Source organism: Morone saxatilis, unplaced genomic scaffold, assembly GCF_004916995.1.
Source record: "Morone saxatilis isolate NCDOM2014 unplaced genomic scaffold, NCSU_SB_2.0 Contig18, whole genome shotgun sequence".
NCBI lineage: Eukaryota > Metazoa > Chordata > Actinopteri > Moronidae > Morone > Morone saxatilis.
Window position 1 is genome coordinate 6207894 of NW_023339740.1, and position 16498 is coordinate 6224391.

Genomic DNA, 16498 nt, shown 5'->3' on the forward strand with positions numbered 1-16498 from the left:
GCTCAGTATAGCCCAAAAGTTAAAACACGCCTTCATCCACTCCAATATCGATCATTCAGATAGGATCAGTACTATTAGCCCATATAGCCTATTTACGGGGCAGTGTGATATTTAACAGGATGTAAAGCTGCACTCATTTATATTTTTTATACAAACATTTTTTTATATTAGCTCAGATAAAGCTACTGTACGCGACCTGTCCAGACCCAAATGGCAGACAAACAGATGAAAAGGCAGATATTTTCAGTTATATATAAAACAGAGTTTAAATATTTGACCTGTACATCTGATTTTCCTACAACTTTATAAAGTGATAATATGTTAATGTTATGTTTTAAACTGTCCCAACTGGCCAAAAATGAATGCAGCTTTATATAATAATAATAATAATAATAAAAAGTACTTCGTTCGTACTTATATTCGTTTTGGATATTTTCAGGTATTGGAGAATAATCATGGAAGATAAACATCAATGTGTAAACTGCATCATTCCTTAACCAAGTACTCCACTGCAGTCTCCTTTATCAGAGATTCGCCCACTGATGAAAGCCAAAAGGAAAAAGGTAGCCAGGCCTCCACCCAAGATTGCAACTTGCCTGACTCTGGACAGCTTCCTCGAGTAAATGCTGCCCTCTCCTTCCCCCAGATGTGGGGTCAAAGGTCAGGATGCTGCGTGTGAAGTAGCATGTTTGTGTCTGGCACAGAGAACCAGCCTGGCAGCGGTTCTGCCACTCGGCACCAAACAGGACTTTGTGAACGAACTTAATTTAAAAGCAGTAACTAACCTCCCCGATGACGCTCAGCAAATCTGCTGTACTTTTTTTTTTTTTTGTGAAGACTCAAAATTGTCTGTGGACAGATCAGCCTTCTCTTGTTGTTGTTATATCTGTGTGTGTGAGTGTGAGTGTGAGACAAACTTACTTATATGAGGATCTAGCGCTCTGTATTATGTCACTGATATTCACTGCTGCAACTATTCTCTATGTTCATAAAAATACTCAGTTATTTTTCACACTTAATTTAAAACCGTCTCCTTAAACACCTACATGTGGGTATCCTGTAGGTATTTTTAGTTTTATGGTCCTGTCAGATGTAAACCAACTCAAATAATAAACAATATTTTTTTTTATTAAGGTTTGTGTGGGGTCTACAAACAATTCCCTCTTGACTGTGACTTTTATTCACAAATATTTGACTGAGGTGCGCTCTCCTGCAGAGGGCAGTACAACCAGCGTTTTTTCACATGAGGACATGAATCTCGCAGCTCTCCTGAACTGTAAGGTGAAATGCACTGCACGTGCTGACTGCTGAATTCATTTGTATTGAAAAGGCTGTACAAAAGGAAATCCTGAAGAAAAAGAGTATTTTAAAAGCCCATCCGTAAAACCTGAGTTGTACGTTGTGAACAAGTAACAACAAAAAGTACACCGCAAATAAGGGACTGTGGTTAATTTTCCCCTTAACTTGTGTTAATTGACTAATAATGTTTGCAGAAATGAGAACTTGTAGTGATAGAGGACCTTTATCATGGCACAAAATCTATCAAATACAACTGATGACGTGAAGCTTTCTAATGAGGTTCCCATGCATGAATGTAACAGTAGCTTGTCTATGATTCTGGCATTTTGCCTTACAGGCTGGCCTTCGACGAGATTACTTGATATTTTGACAAACAATATGGGGAAATGCCAAACATTGTTTTCCACTCTGGAGTAAAAGTACCAGGTTGAACATAAATATCCGGTTCACAATCACCTTGTATCCTGTTTGCACTCACAAATGTACAGTTACCACAATGAAAACCTCCTTGTACCATGGTAAGAATTGCATACATAACACTAATTTAAATAAAATGCTTTGTTGCATTAGTGACTGGACATTGAATGGTTCTGCTGTGTGTGGTTATAGTAATGTGATTGATTATACCTTCCCAGGGGATTGTATTAGAAATAGTAACAGGACATGGCGGTGCATTTTAAAAGTTAGTTCCTTCCAGTGCAATCAGAAGAAAAAGTGACAACACCCCAGACAAACAATGTTTCAAAACATTCATGGACACACAAAACATCCAATCCATGCAGTGCTTTTGGAGCCAGTAAACAACGCTTCATTGACCTCATGGGATTTCCACATACATAGACATTTTCCTGTAGGACAAAGGACGCCATTTAAGTTTAACTTTTTTTTTTCCTAAACAGCATTTCCCAGGGAAAGTTAAAACTAATGACACCTCCTTCTCAAGTATATGTGGATGTTGTTACAAAAAGAATACTCTTAAATGTTGCAGTTCATTCAGTACACTTCTCTGTTGTCCATTTTAAGGAAGATCATTTCTGTTCCTTTTTGTGCTTCGTTCCAGGTTTAGTAGCTCTGAGATATCTAAGTAAGTGTGAGAAGAAACAACATCCAGGAACGTTTTTGCTGGCGTTTCAGCCCGGGGAGGGGGGGAGAGAATCCAGACAAAACTAAAGTAAATGCTGATTTTCACTCTCTATCAGCTGTCTCAGTGTGGGCTTGTGACAGTGATGAAAACATAGACCCAGTTTCATTTATTTTACTGTGATCTGTCCGGCACGATCTTGGACTCTCCGTTCTGTTTGTCGTTGGACTTCTGGGACAGTTGCGTGGTTACTGCCTGCACCACGGCTTTGATGCTGCGCTTCCTCTTCTGGACGTTCTGCTCCGGGTGGAAGATGATGACGTAGACCTTGGGGATGTAGAGCATGCCCAGGGACACGGTTGCACTCAGGCTCATGGACACTGTCAGGGTGGTGGTCTGAATGAACATCTGCAACAGAGACACGGCAGGTCAGAAAGATCCCTATACGCGCACAGTTATGGAGAAAATGATCGATTCATTTCTGCTCATTTCTCAGAATCCTTAGAGTATCCATCAGTGTGCAGTTAATAATGGATTATATCAGCTTGCACATGTTCAGGAAAATACTCTATATGTCATCTCATAGGTTGTCACAATGCAGTCTTTAAAATTTTCATCTCAAAGCACAGTAGGCAGTTCTTTTCCTCTGATGAATGATTTATGACCTGGTATATGTAGTCAGGAAAGAAGGCTCTATTTATGGGCTTTGACCACGTTTACTCCTCACTGTTCTTCCTCTTATTGCGAATCCAACAGTAATAATGAGAAGTGACTTCCACTGAGATCTGCCTCTGATAAATTATGAACTCATTATTCAAGCAAACTGTACAGGTCATAAATAAATCAAGCCATATGTGCCATAAATAAGATATATTTGTGCCATAAATAAGTAATAAATGGTATACTATCTTCAGCAGCAGCACATCCTGGTATCTCACAGGGTGATGTCCATGCAGTATAGTTTCTTTTATCATCTCCATCATGCTTTTTATTGGTTCCTCTCAGTGACCTCTCCATCTCTAAAAGAAGCTGTGGTGATTTATGAGCACAAAGTAGATTGTATTCATGTGCTTGGCCCGAGGCAAGCACAGAGACTGGCTCAGGAACTGTGCATGGTTCTTCCATATGTAAATAGAGACATGAAGCAGGTAAATCACCTCCTCCTACACGTGCTCTTACACATGATGGATGGAGGATAACAGCCACTATTTCAGTGAGCCAGACTAAAGTTAAAGTTTATATTTAGATATTTTTCCAAGTGATGATTAATTGAATGGGATGGCTGAATTCGTCGACGAGGGGTCCCCACCGTCCCTCAGCTCATCTGACCTCCTTTCTTTCCCTCCCTCCCACCCTTTTCTTAATTCACTTCATTTCCATTCGGAGGAGGTGAAAAGACTTTGAAAGCACCTCGGGCTTTAATTGTTTCAGCCTGACTGATTCATAATACAGTTCTCTATTAGTCAAAGCGTATCTCTGTTTTTCAAATATTCCCCCAACAGTCTCGTACTTTGTGACGGCAGAAATAGCCCACAAGCTAAATTAAACTCTCAGTACAGTGGAGGCAGGATGTCCTGTGAGTACAGCAGGAAGCAAATATGAGATGACAGGCAACAAACTCAGATTACACTTGAACATCTGAGGGACTAATTTACTGTTACTGTAACTGTATTGCATTTATTAATTTTGATTCACCAGGTTACTAAAAACTTCCATTAATATATTGTACCTACAGTGAAGAGCCTCCCAAAGGACTGTAACAAAATAAATATACTGATATTAATGTTATATTCAATTAATAGAGTAACTTTATAATTTATAATTATATTATATTATATTATATAATTTTTTTATAATAATTTAGTAAGATATCAATTGACAGATTAGTATATAGATATAATAAATTAAGAACCAACTGGTGAATAAAAATGTAAACAGAGAAAATAATCCCTCTTTTAATTTTCTTTTTAAAAATAATGCTGCAAAAACATTACCTCTTTCCAGCCTCTCAAATGTGAGTATTTACTGCTCTTCTTTATCTTATATGATATGATGGCTTTGCATTTTGAACTGTTGGTTGGATAAATCAATTAATTTCAAAACATTACCTCAGGTTTTTTTTTTTACCAATCTCTGATATGTTGATATATTAGGAAAATAATATGAAAATTAACTGATTCTATTTGTAAATTAAAGTAGCAATATCACACCAAAAATCCAACAAAAGGTCCTGCATTTGTTTTGTTTTTTAAGTATAGGTGTACAAATGTGTTAGAGACAAAATATACTTTAAGTATTTATTAGGTCATGTTTTGTATGATCTGCTGCAGTATTAGAATAAAGCAACATAAAATTAAAGTACTCAAGTACAAGTACCTCCAATCCCAGGAAAAGAAACCAGTAATGCCAATTATATAAAAGAAAAAGTTCCAACCTTCTCCGTAGACTGCGCTGTGCCAAAGAAGATGGGTACAAAGGCCAGCCAGATGATGCAGGTCGTGTACATGGTGAAGCCGATGGGTTTGGCCTCGTTGAAGGTCTCAGGAACTCCTCTGCTCTTGATGGCGTACACAGTGCAGGTGATCATCAGTACGATACTGTAGCTCAGACACAAGATGAGGGACAGGTCGGACATGTCACACTTGAGGACCCCGCGGGCGAACTCTGGGTTTGGGGGCTTCTGCTCCTCGTAGTCGATGATGGTGTGGGGGGGCATCACGCCAAACCAGATGAACACTGCAAGTACCTGCAGAGAAAGGAGCATTAGTTAGAGTGCTACAGAGGGTCATGGTGATTTGTGTGAAGGAAGCATCTACATTAATACCTGCACTGAGATAAGTATAAAGGTGATAATCAGCTGAGAGGTGGGACTGATGAATTTCGGTGGTGTGACCGACTTCTTGCCCTGTTCGAATATGCGGTAGATCCGGTTGGTCTTGGTGAGCATGGCGGAGTAGCTGATGCACATGCCGAGCCCCAGCAGCAGCCTGCGGAAGGCGCACACGGCGATGCTTGGCTCAGCTATCATGAGGAAGGTGATGAGGTAGATGAGGAAGATGCCCGTCAGTAAAACATAGCTGAGCTCTCTGCCGGAGGCCCTAACGATGGGTGTGTCATTGAAGCGGATGAAGGTGATAATAACTCCGGAGGTGGCCAGGATGCCCAGGATGGCCAGGAAGACAGGGATGATGGCCCAGGGAGAGCTCCACTCCAGCTTGATGATGGGCGTGGGCCGGCAGCCTGTGCGGTTCTCTAAGGGCCTCATGTCAAAGGGGCACATGTCGCAGGAGAACTCATCCAGCAGGTACTGGTAGCCATCGCAGAGTTCGCAGTGCCAGCAGCAGGGAACGCCCTTCACCATCTTTTTCCTCTCTCCGGACTCGCAGGGGAAACTGCACACTGACTCAGGGATCTTACGGTCACCACCTGACCACTGCATCTCCTCCGACTAGGGCAGAAACACACAAACATTGTCTTACTATACTTAATATACCGGCTCAGTCTTTGTAAAAGGCTAAAAACTGCTGCCATTAAGCTGTGCAGATACTGTTCAGATTAAGCTGGATTTTAAATTCTGGCACAATTAAGTTAGATTTCTGGCAGGTCAGAAATGTTGGTTGGCTGTCTTGCAGTTTGAGCAGTTCCATGGTCAGATATCCTGTGTCCTTATCTCAGCCATCTCCTTACATTTCTTTTATGCTTCTTACTTTCCATTCATAGTAGAATCATGCGGCCTTTCTCTCTTTGTGTTGAGGAACATTGTAAAGTAAGTGTCTTGTTTGAGTCAACTTTATTGGAACTGTCGATGGATAAAACCAACATCTGGTCAACTGACCCATACAGTGTGAACATAAAAATCAGTTCTAGCTGTGCAAAAAGGCCTTTAAAATGTGTAGTGTGAGTTAACACAATGTAAAAGATTAATTAAAGTGTCTGCACAGCTGTAGTGGAACCACAATCTAAGAGAATAAGGAACCTTTATTATTAAATAAATTTATTGGCAATAGTTAGGGTTAGGGTTTTTTGGGGAAAATGTGTTTACTTGTTTTCTTGCAGCACGTCAGCTGAGAATATTACTGTTATGTCTGTATACTAACTATGTAGGTAGAGCCAGGAGCTGGTTTGGTTAGCTCAGCATAACGGCAAGGAAACAAGGAATCCACTAGCCTGGCTCTTGCTATTTCCAGGAAGGTACTGCACCTGGCCAGGGAATAGTCCGGCACAAAACACCCCATAAAATAAATTTTTACATGATTTTTTTCCTACGGATTAAACATAAAAGAACTGAACTGTAGAGGTGCTAGTAAGCAGATTTTGTTACCTCTGGGAACACCAGGCTAGCCGTTTTCCCCACTTTCTAGTCTTTATGCTAAGCTAAGTTAACTGGCTGCTGATGAAAGTGGTATCAGTATTTTCAGAATGTCAAGCTAGAAGTAGAAGAAGTTCAAGTTGTGCTTTAAATGGACCAAAAAAAAGAATATTTACATTGAGTCGGAGGTGGTTTGTCCACTGGCCGATAAGCCTGTAGCCAGGGTTGCTGACATTAGACAGTTGATACTGGAAGATGTCATAACGTCCAGGAGCATCTCCGTTCTCATTGAACATCACTCCAGTTCCTGCGCTGCCTGTTGATGGGAACAGGGTTTTAATGACCTGTACACTATCAAAAAAGCAAAGAAGCGAGTCACATGGGATGAAGAATTCAAGCTCTCTAAGCTGAAGACATGAACCCACATCTCTTGTGGCGGAGAAAACTCCCACACACTGTTGAATACAGCTTGTGTTTGCTTTCTTCGGACTTGTGCAATCATGTGAAAGCTGAGTGCGGGATGCTCTTTAGTGAAGGCTCTCCTCCACGCGTACAGTCTTTCAGTGCACTCTGCTCTGTTGCCCTAACGTGATTGAATGTTCCTCTCAGGTCCCTGCAGGCGCTCAATCAGAAAATCTTCCATACAAGCCAAGGTCATCCAGGAGGAGAGCAGTAAATAGGATGCTTTCATAGAACACTTTTTATTTTTTTTTCCTTTTTCCAAACTGTTTTTTTATGAAAGGGAGGATGAAAAGCGGGAGCGTTGTGTATAGGGAAGAGCGAGGAGGTAGCCCTAGGGAGGGGACGTGCTTTGAAGAAATGTGCTGTGTTCTGTAGCTAGGTACATTAGCAGAACATCTCAAGGCTTACGACTTCAAGCTGACCTCCCTTCTACTTTTTTTTAAATTTGCTTTGCTTTTCAAACCTTCTGCAGTGATGGAGAGCGACGGATTTGCAAGGATCACTTATGGATTCACGTCTAGTTTGATCAAAGAAATGAAAATTTTAAGTCTCTAGTCTAAAGAATTAAATATTGCATGAGAAACACACACAGATAGAAAGTCAAAAGCTCACCATTGAAGTTGACAGAGCGAATGTATTGGAGGAGCATCCGTCCTTCCACAGGGTCCATCTTCTCGCAGACACCCATGTAGCCAGGACACAGGTCTATGTGCATGCTGTGTAAGGCGTGGGCCATGGCGTACACAGCATCGATTACAAACTGCACCTTGCCCTCCTGTTCGTACTGAGAGTTTTGACTGATTCTTTCCTCACCTGACAGACGACAGAAGTATCAAAAGCGGTAATGATGAAGAGACAAAACTGCTTACAAACACAGAACTGTGATAAATAAAAATATGTAGCCTGCTTACCTGTACATTTTCTTCTACCAAGTTCATACTTTATGCCAGGCCGGGTTAGTTTGCACTTGAAGTCGTCCTCCCAGAATTCTGCAAACCAGATGTTTCTTCGGTTGTTTTCCAGAGATCTTGAAGTGAAGTACTGATCGAACCCTGAAACGTTTCAAAAACCAGATTATGAAATTGTCATGCATGCTTTGAAACCACAGTGCTCAAATTGATATCAGCATATCAAAAATCATACTGTGCTAAAATCAGCAAAGAAAATCCAATTTCTGCACAATATAATATAGCTAGGACTCAATCTTAGTGACAGTGACAGGGCGGTAATATTGCCAGCAGACTTATCAAACATCATTCATTTCCTTTATTTGTTGCATTGGTATTAGACTCATCTATCAACGTCACATGTTGCAGGCTATTGTAGATAGCCTATTGCATCCAGTTGGTTCGAGATTTAATAAATGTGCCCCACCATCAATAGAGGCTCTTTTTGGTAAGATGGTGACAGCGCCCTCAGCCACATCCTCCAAGTCCTGAATGGGGGAGTTTTTGGCCCCCCAACTGTCGGAGCCAACAAACAGGAAGTGGCCTGTCAGGTTGGCCTTTTTGGCAGTCTGCAACACCCGTCTGAAAGAGGACAAATGATACTTCATCACACACTTCCTACTTTACTCTTCTGTGTGATTATCATACAGGAGACTTGACAGTTAAATATGAAACAGTATTTCTGTGCTCATTGTATCATCAGGCTGATTCCCTTTCTCTAACGTGCAGCCGAGCTCGACTCACTTGATGTCGTCCTCGTTGGCAAAGATAATGACCCCGCGAGCATTAGAGGTCTCCATCAGTCTTTTGATGATCTTCTCAAATTCCCCTGGTTTGGGCTCTCTGGGAATCTTTATGGACTGTGCGATACACAGCCCCCCTGTATCAGAGACATTGGAAACATGTTGGCTTTGCTGTACATCCCTGTTTTCTCCCCTCATTGCACAGTGAAATAATTATGTATATAATACTTCTGAAACCTCAAAAAGTAAATTACAGATTACAAAAAGGATGTTCCCCTTCAGGATAAATGGTGATCCTTAATTTTAATCTAGCATCACCATGAGGTCAAAATTGCATTTTTTTTAATACTATGGTTGATGACTAAATACTTTAAAAACAAATTACCAATGTACCAGCATGGTACAGTAATGCTGTATCGGCATTGTCATTGTGAGCATGTTAGCCTGTTAGTGAGAGTATTAGATGTAAGTCAGTATTGAAACTAGGAAACATTTCCAAATAACTAAATGTTGAAAGTTGACCAACTTATCTATCTTTTAGCATGTTAGCATGCTAACATTTAGTGCTTATCAGCATAAACTTAAAGGCTTAAAGTAGCCTACAACTTGAGCAGATGGGAGTGACGGTAGGAATTTGGTCATAAACCAAAATTTTGGACAAAATGAAATTATAACCTGATGATGGCTCTAGCTGAAAAGTCAATTGTTAACTGAAGTTAAATAAATAAATGGAAACATGCATGTCTGTACCAAATTACATGGCCATTCATCTAATAGTTATCAGGGTATTTAACTCAAAACCACACATCAATGGTGGCACTAGAGGAAAAGTCATTACCATACTGTACATCCTCTGGGGACCATGAATGTATTTACGAAATTTCAGGGCAATTAATCCAGTAGTTGTTGAGATATTTAAGTCTGGACCAAAGTGGTGGACCAACTGTGTCACTAGTATGCTAGTATAGCAGTACACTGTCCAGCAATGGCAATTATTTATGTATGCGTATGATTTTGAATTTGAAATCTGAACTCTAGTAACATCATTAGAGCTTTTAAACCCATATGAGACGGTGACTTCTGTTTGCCCTTTTAGTTCTTGTGTATTAAAGGATTTTTTCCCTACTTTAGTCTTTTAATGAGTGAGAACAGTTATGTTAAGCTAACAACACAGCTTGATGATTAATCCCTTTTTGTCACAGCCGTGAATGCACATTCATACAGCCAGACACACAACCTGCTTCTCTGGATATCTGGAGGAAGGCATCGACGCCGCTTTCTCCATAGTTGCCCTCAGAGGCCAGCGTGGAGACGTAGTTCCAGCCCATGGCTTTGACGATGTCCACCATGGCCTGAGCCTGGTAGGAGTCTGGAGGCACCACACGGGAGAAGAACTCATAGCGGCTGTTGTCGCTCAGCTCTGGGGCAGTGGAGGCATAGCTGATCTGTGGGATCTGAGACACAAGAATGGGTCAGTGGTTACGAAAAGGTTGGGTCAAGTGGAAAACACGAGCAGCGCTGATTATTAGGCCAATATGTGATAGCAAAGGTAAAAAGAATGACTGGAAGAGACAGTGAACCGTGTCAGAGGATGATGCACCACTTACTCACAGACAAAACCTTAACATAGTCTAAATGGAGGCCTTCCACATTAATAATGACAAGTTGTAGTCCATTAAAATCCCCAAATTGGACTATCATCTCTTGAACAGCCTGTGTTCTCAGTAATTCTCAGAATTGAAACAACTTCACAGTGCGATCTGCCCAGAGCTGGTCTGGGCTGAGGATACATAACGTCACAGTGAAATACAGATGGTAGGACCCACAGCTGTAAAAGCATTTGTTTGGGGAAAAATAGATGAGAAGATTAATTTACTGGTGTGCTACTTCTTTAATGACACAGTTTATGTCGACAGTCTCAACCCTGACCCTGCTAATGCTAGTCCCCCAGCGTGGCTTAGCGTTGGGCCCTCTGGAGGGGACGAGGAGGGAAAGGTAGACACAAGGGGTAGTGAAGGGAGAAGGAGAGAGGACCGAGAGAACCATTTCACAGATTATCTGGGTGGATTATAGGGGTTTTAGTCAAATTACGTTAAGCACAGAGGGAGAGACAGAGATCAAGAGACTAGAAAAAGGCTAACATTTCTCAGCTGTAAGCCATACAATATATTTAATTCTGATGGCCACATGCAGCTTCAATTTGCTGCTCTGTGTGAACCCCGTCAAGATCAAATTTACTGGTCAGTCTCCATGTAACAGACCACATCTTCAACCAGGGGTGAACTTTCTTTAAATAACAAAAAGTGCTTTTATGATCATGTTTGACACGGCCATTGAGTGACAGATGACATCAGTGTCCAGAGAAGTCGGTGTCAGCAAGGTGATTCAACTGTTTGCATACAAATTTGTAATGAACAAGAAAACATGTAATCCTCTCCAAATGAATCCCACAGAAGCATCTGCACCAATTCACTTAGTGACTTTTACTAAAATCAATGAACCATATCAGTTAACATGAGGATCCACTTACAGTCCATCACTGCTGAAATCTCGTCGCTATCGTAATGATTGAAACCGTCCAGGATATTTCAGGATCCGAGCCAAAGAATAATGATTGTGGTTTAGTCCTGACTTAATGGTCTGACTGACAGAAGTGTGTGCAGGTACACTTACAGATGTTATAAGGAGCATGTATTTATGTGATGCATTTATTGTCATGATCATCAAGAATGGTGTATTGGGGAATGAGCAAATGTTTATTCAAAGTGTAAAATGTGACCTAAAATTGAAACTTAATGGACATGTTTAATGTTTTTCTTTGTACTTATTTCAGTTAGATCACTTTGCAACAGACTTGAGGCTCACTGCAGTCTGCGGTTGCTTTGGTTAATAGTTTGGACATTCTGCATTGAAATATTGGACGATACTAAACAAATCGTATTATTATAAATAGGCCCACAACTAATAATTATTTTGTCATGTTAATGTGTACATTATTTTTTGACTAATTAGTCCCTCCAGAATTTTGTTGGCTTTTTTGGGGGATATTGTTGCGGCCTAAAATGTCTGGTTTCACCGCATCATTACATGTTGCAATGTTTTTAAATGCGTGAGAAAGTGAAAATTACAAAAAAAATAGTTGCAATTATTATTATTTTATAATTATACTGTACAGGGTAAATGTGAGACGTCTGCGTCATCACAACTAGAAGTTGAGTTTGGCATATGGCTCAACGTTTTGTGCAGGAAACTTCTATTACTGGTCAAATTTTTGTAAAGATCACACAGAATTCACTGGGATTGGTTGACTGGTGTGATCGTAACATTGTAACTTCCTGTAGGGACTGATTAATTATTTAGCTTTTAGTTGTTCTGTAAAATTCAACAGTAGTGAAAAATCCATTGTAGTTACTAAAGTAATGTTTTCAGATCAATGATCAATGGTTAAAAACCCAAAGATATTCCATTTACAGTGATAAAAAAGCTGCAAATTTAAAAAGCTTGAATAATAATCAGTTAATAATCTGTTGATCTACTCATTTATTAATCTGAAACTGAACATTTCAACTATAAATGGTCATTTCTTAAAGGTTTGGGTGACTCTACTGTTGGATCTACTGTTATTTAACAAGCTGAACAGTTAAAATACAAACTGATATGATACACACTTTCTGAATTGCAGATTATAGGCTACTGATTATATAAAATGACCTTAAGTTTTCACTTTTTGCAACAAATAGCCAATATGATAACAGTATGTATGGTAGACGCTGAAACATCTCCTGCTCCGGCTGGGAGCAGATGTTCTGTGCATAGTGAACATCAGTCTAGAAGCACCCGAGGTCCGGAGAGCAGCCCATATGGATAGTAGGTGGAAACACACCATTTAGCTAAATCTACTCCACACCGCCACGACTACAAGTCGCTGTTATCCTATGACCAATGTCATCCCGCTGCCCTGATGCTCTATTTTCAGCCCAGGGTCCTGAGCTGCTGAGAGGGGCTTAGTGGAGGTTGGGATCTATAATTCTGTAGTTAACATCTGCCCTGTATGCAAGCTACCCCTCCTTGGTTCTCAACTCAGCATCCTCACTATAAAGAATGCTTCACCGAGAAGCATCCAGGCGAGTAGAATCTTCTTTTTTATGTCAAACTAATTTGGCCAATTTAACCCGGGCTAGTGTTTATTTTTAGACATTTCTAGATTTCTGGCAGACTGTCAGTAAGTTGGTGAGAACATGGCATAATGTAGGATTTACACAGACTCAGTGTCCCATCATCGCTATAAGCAGTGTAATCAATTATCAAAGGTCAATTGTCTGTAAAATAAATAAATAAACCTGTCCACTGAACACATAACACGGATTAGCCTGCGGAGGCCACCCATGACAATGGATTCAAAATCCTTTGAAGTGTGCCATCAATACAGAAACTCATTCAAATAATTCATCATTTTAACTGACTCGTTTCACAATCAGATCAAGTTAAATGTGGGCTGAATATGTCTGTACGGCAGCAATAAGGTAATACCTGCAATATTATCAATCTAAGCATCCCATGAGATGATGTTATTAAATGTCAGGAGTACTCTAAATCTGGTTTGTAAAATCTATAATTGAACTGCAACTAAATGTAACCATGTTCATGCTGCAGAATGACGACAATAATAACCATGAAAATTTAATGATTCACCATCTAAGAGTGGACCGTGTGCCCCAGTACATCTTAACTAGCGAGCTAATTTAATATTACAAACATGAACAAGTATGTTCAGTGAAACATAAAGTAAAAGTTCAGCTACTGTGGTTCGAGCCCTAACATTACCTGTGTATGTGTGTGTCACATTAAAGCGGTTCAAAACCAAAAATATGAAGTTTTAGTGACATATTTGTGACAGTTGCACACTTTTTGGCACAGTCTCAGCTCAGTCTTACTTTGAAAGTCACTGACTAACTCTGTTTGGGCTTGTGATTCCTTAAAATGACAGTATCCAGAATATGTGTGTGTGTGTGTATTTTAAGATTTATGAAACTTCTGCCTCTCGATTTTCATAGTATGACAGAATAGAGAGTCAAGAAACAGTGGGAGAGAGAGGAGGTGATGACATTCCTGGTTCCTGGCTGTAATCAAACTGTTGCTGTTATGTGGAACACATCTTAACCACAACCACCAGGATGCCCCAAGTATCCAGTAATTCTAACAAAAACCAAATATAGAGAAAAGCATAATCGTGTGCAACTTTTTAAATGTGTCCTGTCCCATTAATCATCTTGGCACCCCTCAGAGAAAGAAATCCGCAAAGGGATAATGGCTTTCACCTGGATTCACCTCATCAGCTTACTGAAAAGAGGAACTGCCTCAAATGTTTTCGCCCTTTTAGCTCTTAATGAAGACAGGAAGTGAAAGAAAACTCACCGAAAACAGTCTGAGCACATTGGCCACCATAATGGATACAGAGCTGCCAGATGCCCCGATGACCCCGACCACCCTCTCTGGTTTGGGGATGATGGGAGGCTCTCCGTTTGAGCATCGCACATCTGAGTTGTCCTTCTGGATGAGGGCCTGGACAAAGGTGAGCGACTGCTCAAGGGCGTAGGTGTCTCTGGAGCAGGTGTCCAGGATCCTGGCCCCCAGAGTGATGTTAGGCAGCAGGTCAGGGTCGCTGTTGATCTGGTCCAAGGCGTACAGCATGGCCTCCAATCGATGGATCCCCTTTTCTCTCTTGACCTCCCCGCACGGCACCCCAGCAGGGCCCCGAGAGTGCACAGGGAACAGCCCACCTAAGGTGATGTCGCCCTCAATTTTGATGGACTGGGGCTGGGTGCCCTGCTGGGCCCATGAGCCCGGGCTCATACCCACCAGCAGCACCCAGACCAGCTGAAGCCATGTTTGGTATCTAGAAGGTGAACCGAGCCAGCAGCACTGATGGGATGAGCGGGACTCTGTTGTCATGATGATGACCAGCAGAGGTACTGACAGCACCAGGCCACTCCCTCTACCTGTGACACCTGAGGGCAGTCAGAGGGGTGCTTTAAGGTCTGATCAACATCTCATTACAGTGACAGTATGTTTACCTACTTTACTACTTATGTCTAATTTAATAAGTCTACCCCTCAGTAAAGCTGGATGAATTAGTTATTTTTTCCACAATGTTTAACCACATCACTTTATAATTTGTTTTTGTTTGGTTTGTTGCAGTGAAGCTATGTCTTATATTAAATACAACATGCAATATCAAATAGTTAGAACATAAAATGAAAAATTGTTGATGTGTTTTTGACAGTTTTATTCCACGTTTTGCAGGTTTGATATCCTTGGAGACTTGGGAGTGTTTGTAGTCTTTCAGTTATTTGGGTTTTTTTGAACATTGCATGTATGCACAACACGACCTTGTAACCGTAAACCTGGTAACAGATATGTGCTGTTGAAGAGGAAAATGCTAAAATGATACCCCTATCAGGTGACAAAATGTACACACCGGAGAGCTCACCAGAAGATATCTGACATTTTTTACTTCTGTTCTGCTGCAAACTGAGTAAATATAACAAAAGACACACTATAAGATACTGTGTACTCCTGAAGGAGGCTGTAGCTGGAAATAGTCAGCATGCAGGATGACGCTGAGTGAATATTGGAAGCTTTTATCACAGAGAGCTGAAAGCAGATGATGGAAAACACTATGAATTTTGCAAAACAGAAAACATCAACTGAAGCTTCACAGCATTTCATGCTCCAAAAGTTAGAGCAGGTGAATTTGATCTGCTTCATGATTATTGATAAAATCTGCAGTAAACAAACTACAAACAGTCTGTAAAAAATAAATTATTAAGAGTATAAATATATTAAATGTTTCCAGGCAGAATTCAGACAACAGAAAATATTTATTATTGGGTTAATTTTGTTAAAATCTTACATTATATTCAATTGTCTAATATGTATTAAACCTTAATAATAATAGTTTGCATGCTTACAAATTTACTTGCTTTCAAATTGCAATACATACTTAAATTCATACTTAAATCCATGTTTATGATGCTAAATCTTTGGATGTTTTTTGGAAACTAGTTGAAAAGATTCTCAAAATCAGTAAAAGCAAAACGTGAATCCGCAGAAAAACACAACTGTTGCAGACAATTTTCCCTCTTAAAAAGAAATGAAATAGAAGATAAATGTCTTCATGCTAAGGCTCTACTTACCTGCCCATTCTTCATTGACCAATCTTGATTTTATCCATCACATGCGCTCTTCCAAACAGGCCTCCATCCACGGTCCGAAATGTGATTATATACCTAGAGGCTCTCCTCTCCTCACTAAAAGTAAATCCTCTATCATCTCAGACAGCCGCTGTGCACTCTCAAAAATAATCACAACACACTGAAAACAATGGTCTAAAAAAGAAGTAGTTGTGATTTAGAAAGACAAAATGAAAACACTGACTTTTGAGGATTCAGGGTAAAGTATCATGGCAGAAAAGTAGAGGAAAAGCGCAACATTACAGCAGTGAGATTCTACAAATCACTGCCAAATCCCTTAAAAGCTCTCTCTCTCTCTCGTTCTTTTTCCTCTGCGTGCATCTCTGTCCAGGCACTCCCCCCTCCCCACTCTCTCTCTCTGTTGAACCCTCTCCTTGCTCGTTCTTTCAGTGCACTAATGGCCA

The 16498-nt window shown here is 40.4% G+C and overlaps 2 protein-coding genes across 2 annotated transcripts in view; one reads left to right on the forward strand and one right to left on the reverse strand.

The window, feature by feature from the left end:
* Window positions 1-1129, forward strand: part of traip (TRAF-interacting protein) — a 4781-nt gene extending 3652 nt beyond the window's left edge. The window contains exon 16 of the mRNA XM_035662719.1: window positions 516-1129. Coding sequence (XP_035518612.1) covers window positions 516-623 — 108 coding nt within the window. The 3' untranslated portion in view covers window positions 624-1129. The remainder of the gene's footprint in view (window positions 1-515) is intronic.
* Window positions 1130-1683: 554 nt separating this feature from the next.
* Window positions 1684-16444, reverse strand: grm6b (glutamate receptor, metabotropic 6b). The gene is made up of 11 exons (XM_035662718.1): window positions 16038-16444; window positions 14257-14849; window positions 10079-10295; window positions 8843-8978; window positions 8526-8680; window positions 8063-8203; window positions 7764-7964; window positions 6866-7005; window positions 5205-5828; window positions 4815-5126; window positions 1684-2788 (listed from the first exon to the last, which is right to left on the reverse strand). Exons 2-11 carry the CDS (start codon window positions 14791-14793, stop codon window positions 2555-2557), a joined length of 2697 nt encoding a protein of 898 aa, XP_035518611.1. The 5' UTR covers window positions 14794-14849; window positions 16038-16444; the 3' UTR covers window positions 1684-2554.
* Window positions 16445-16498: the final 54 nt, after the last annotated feature.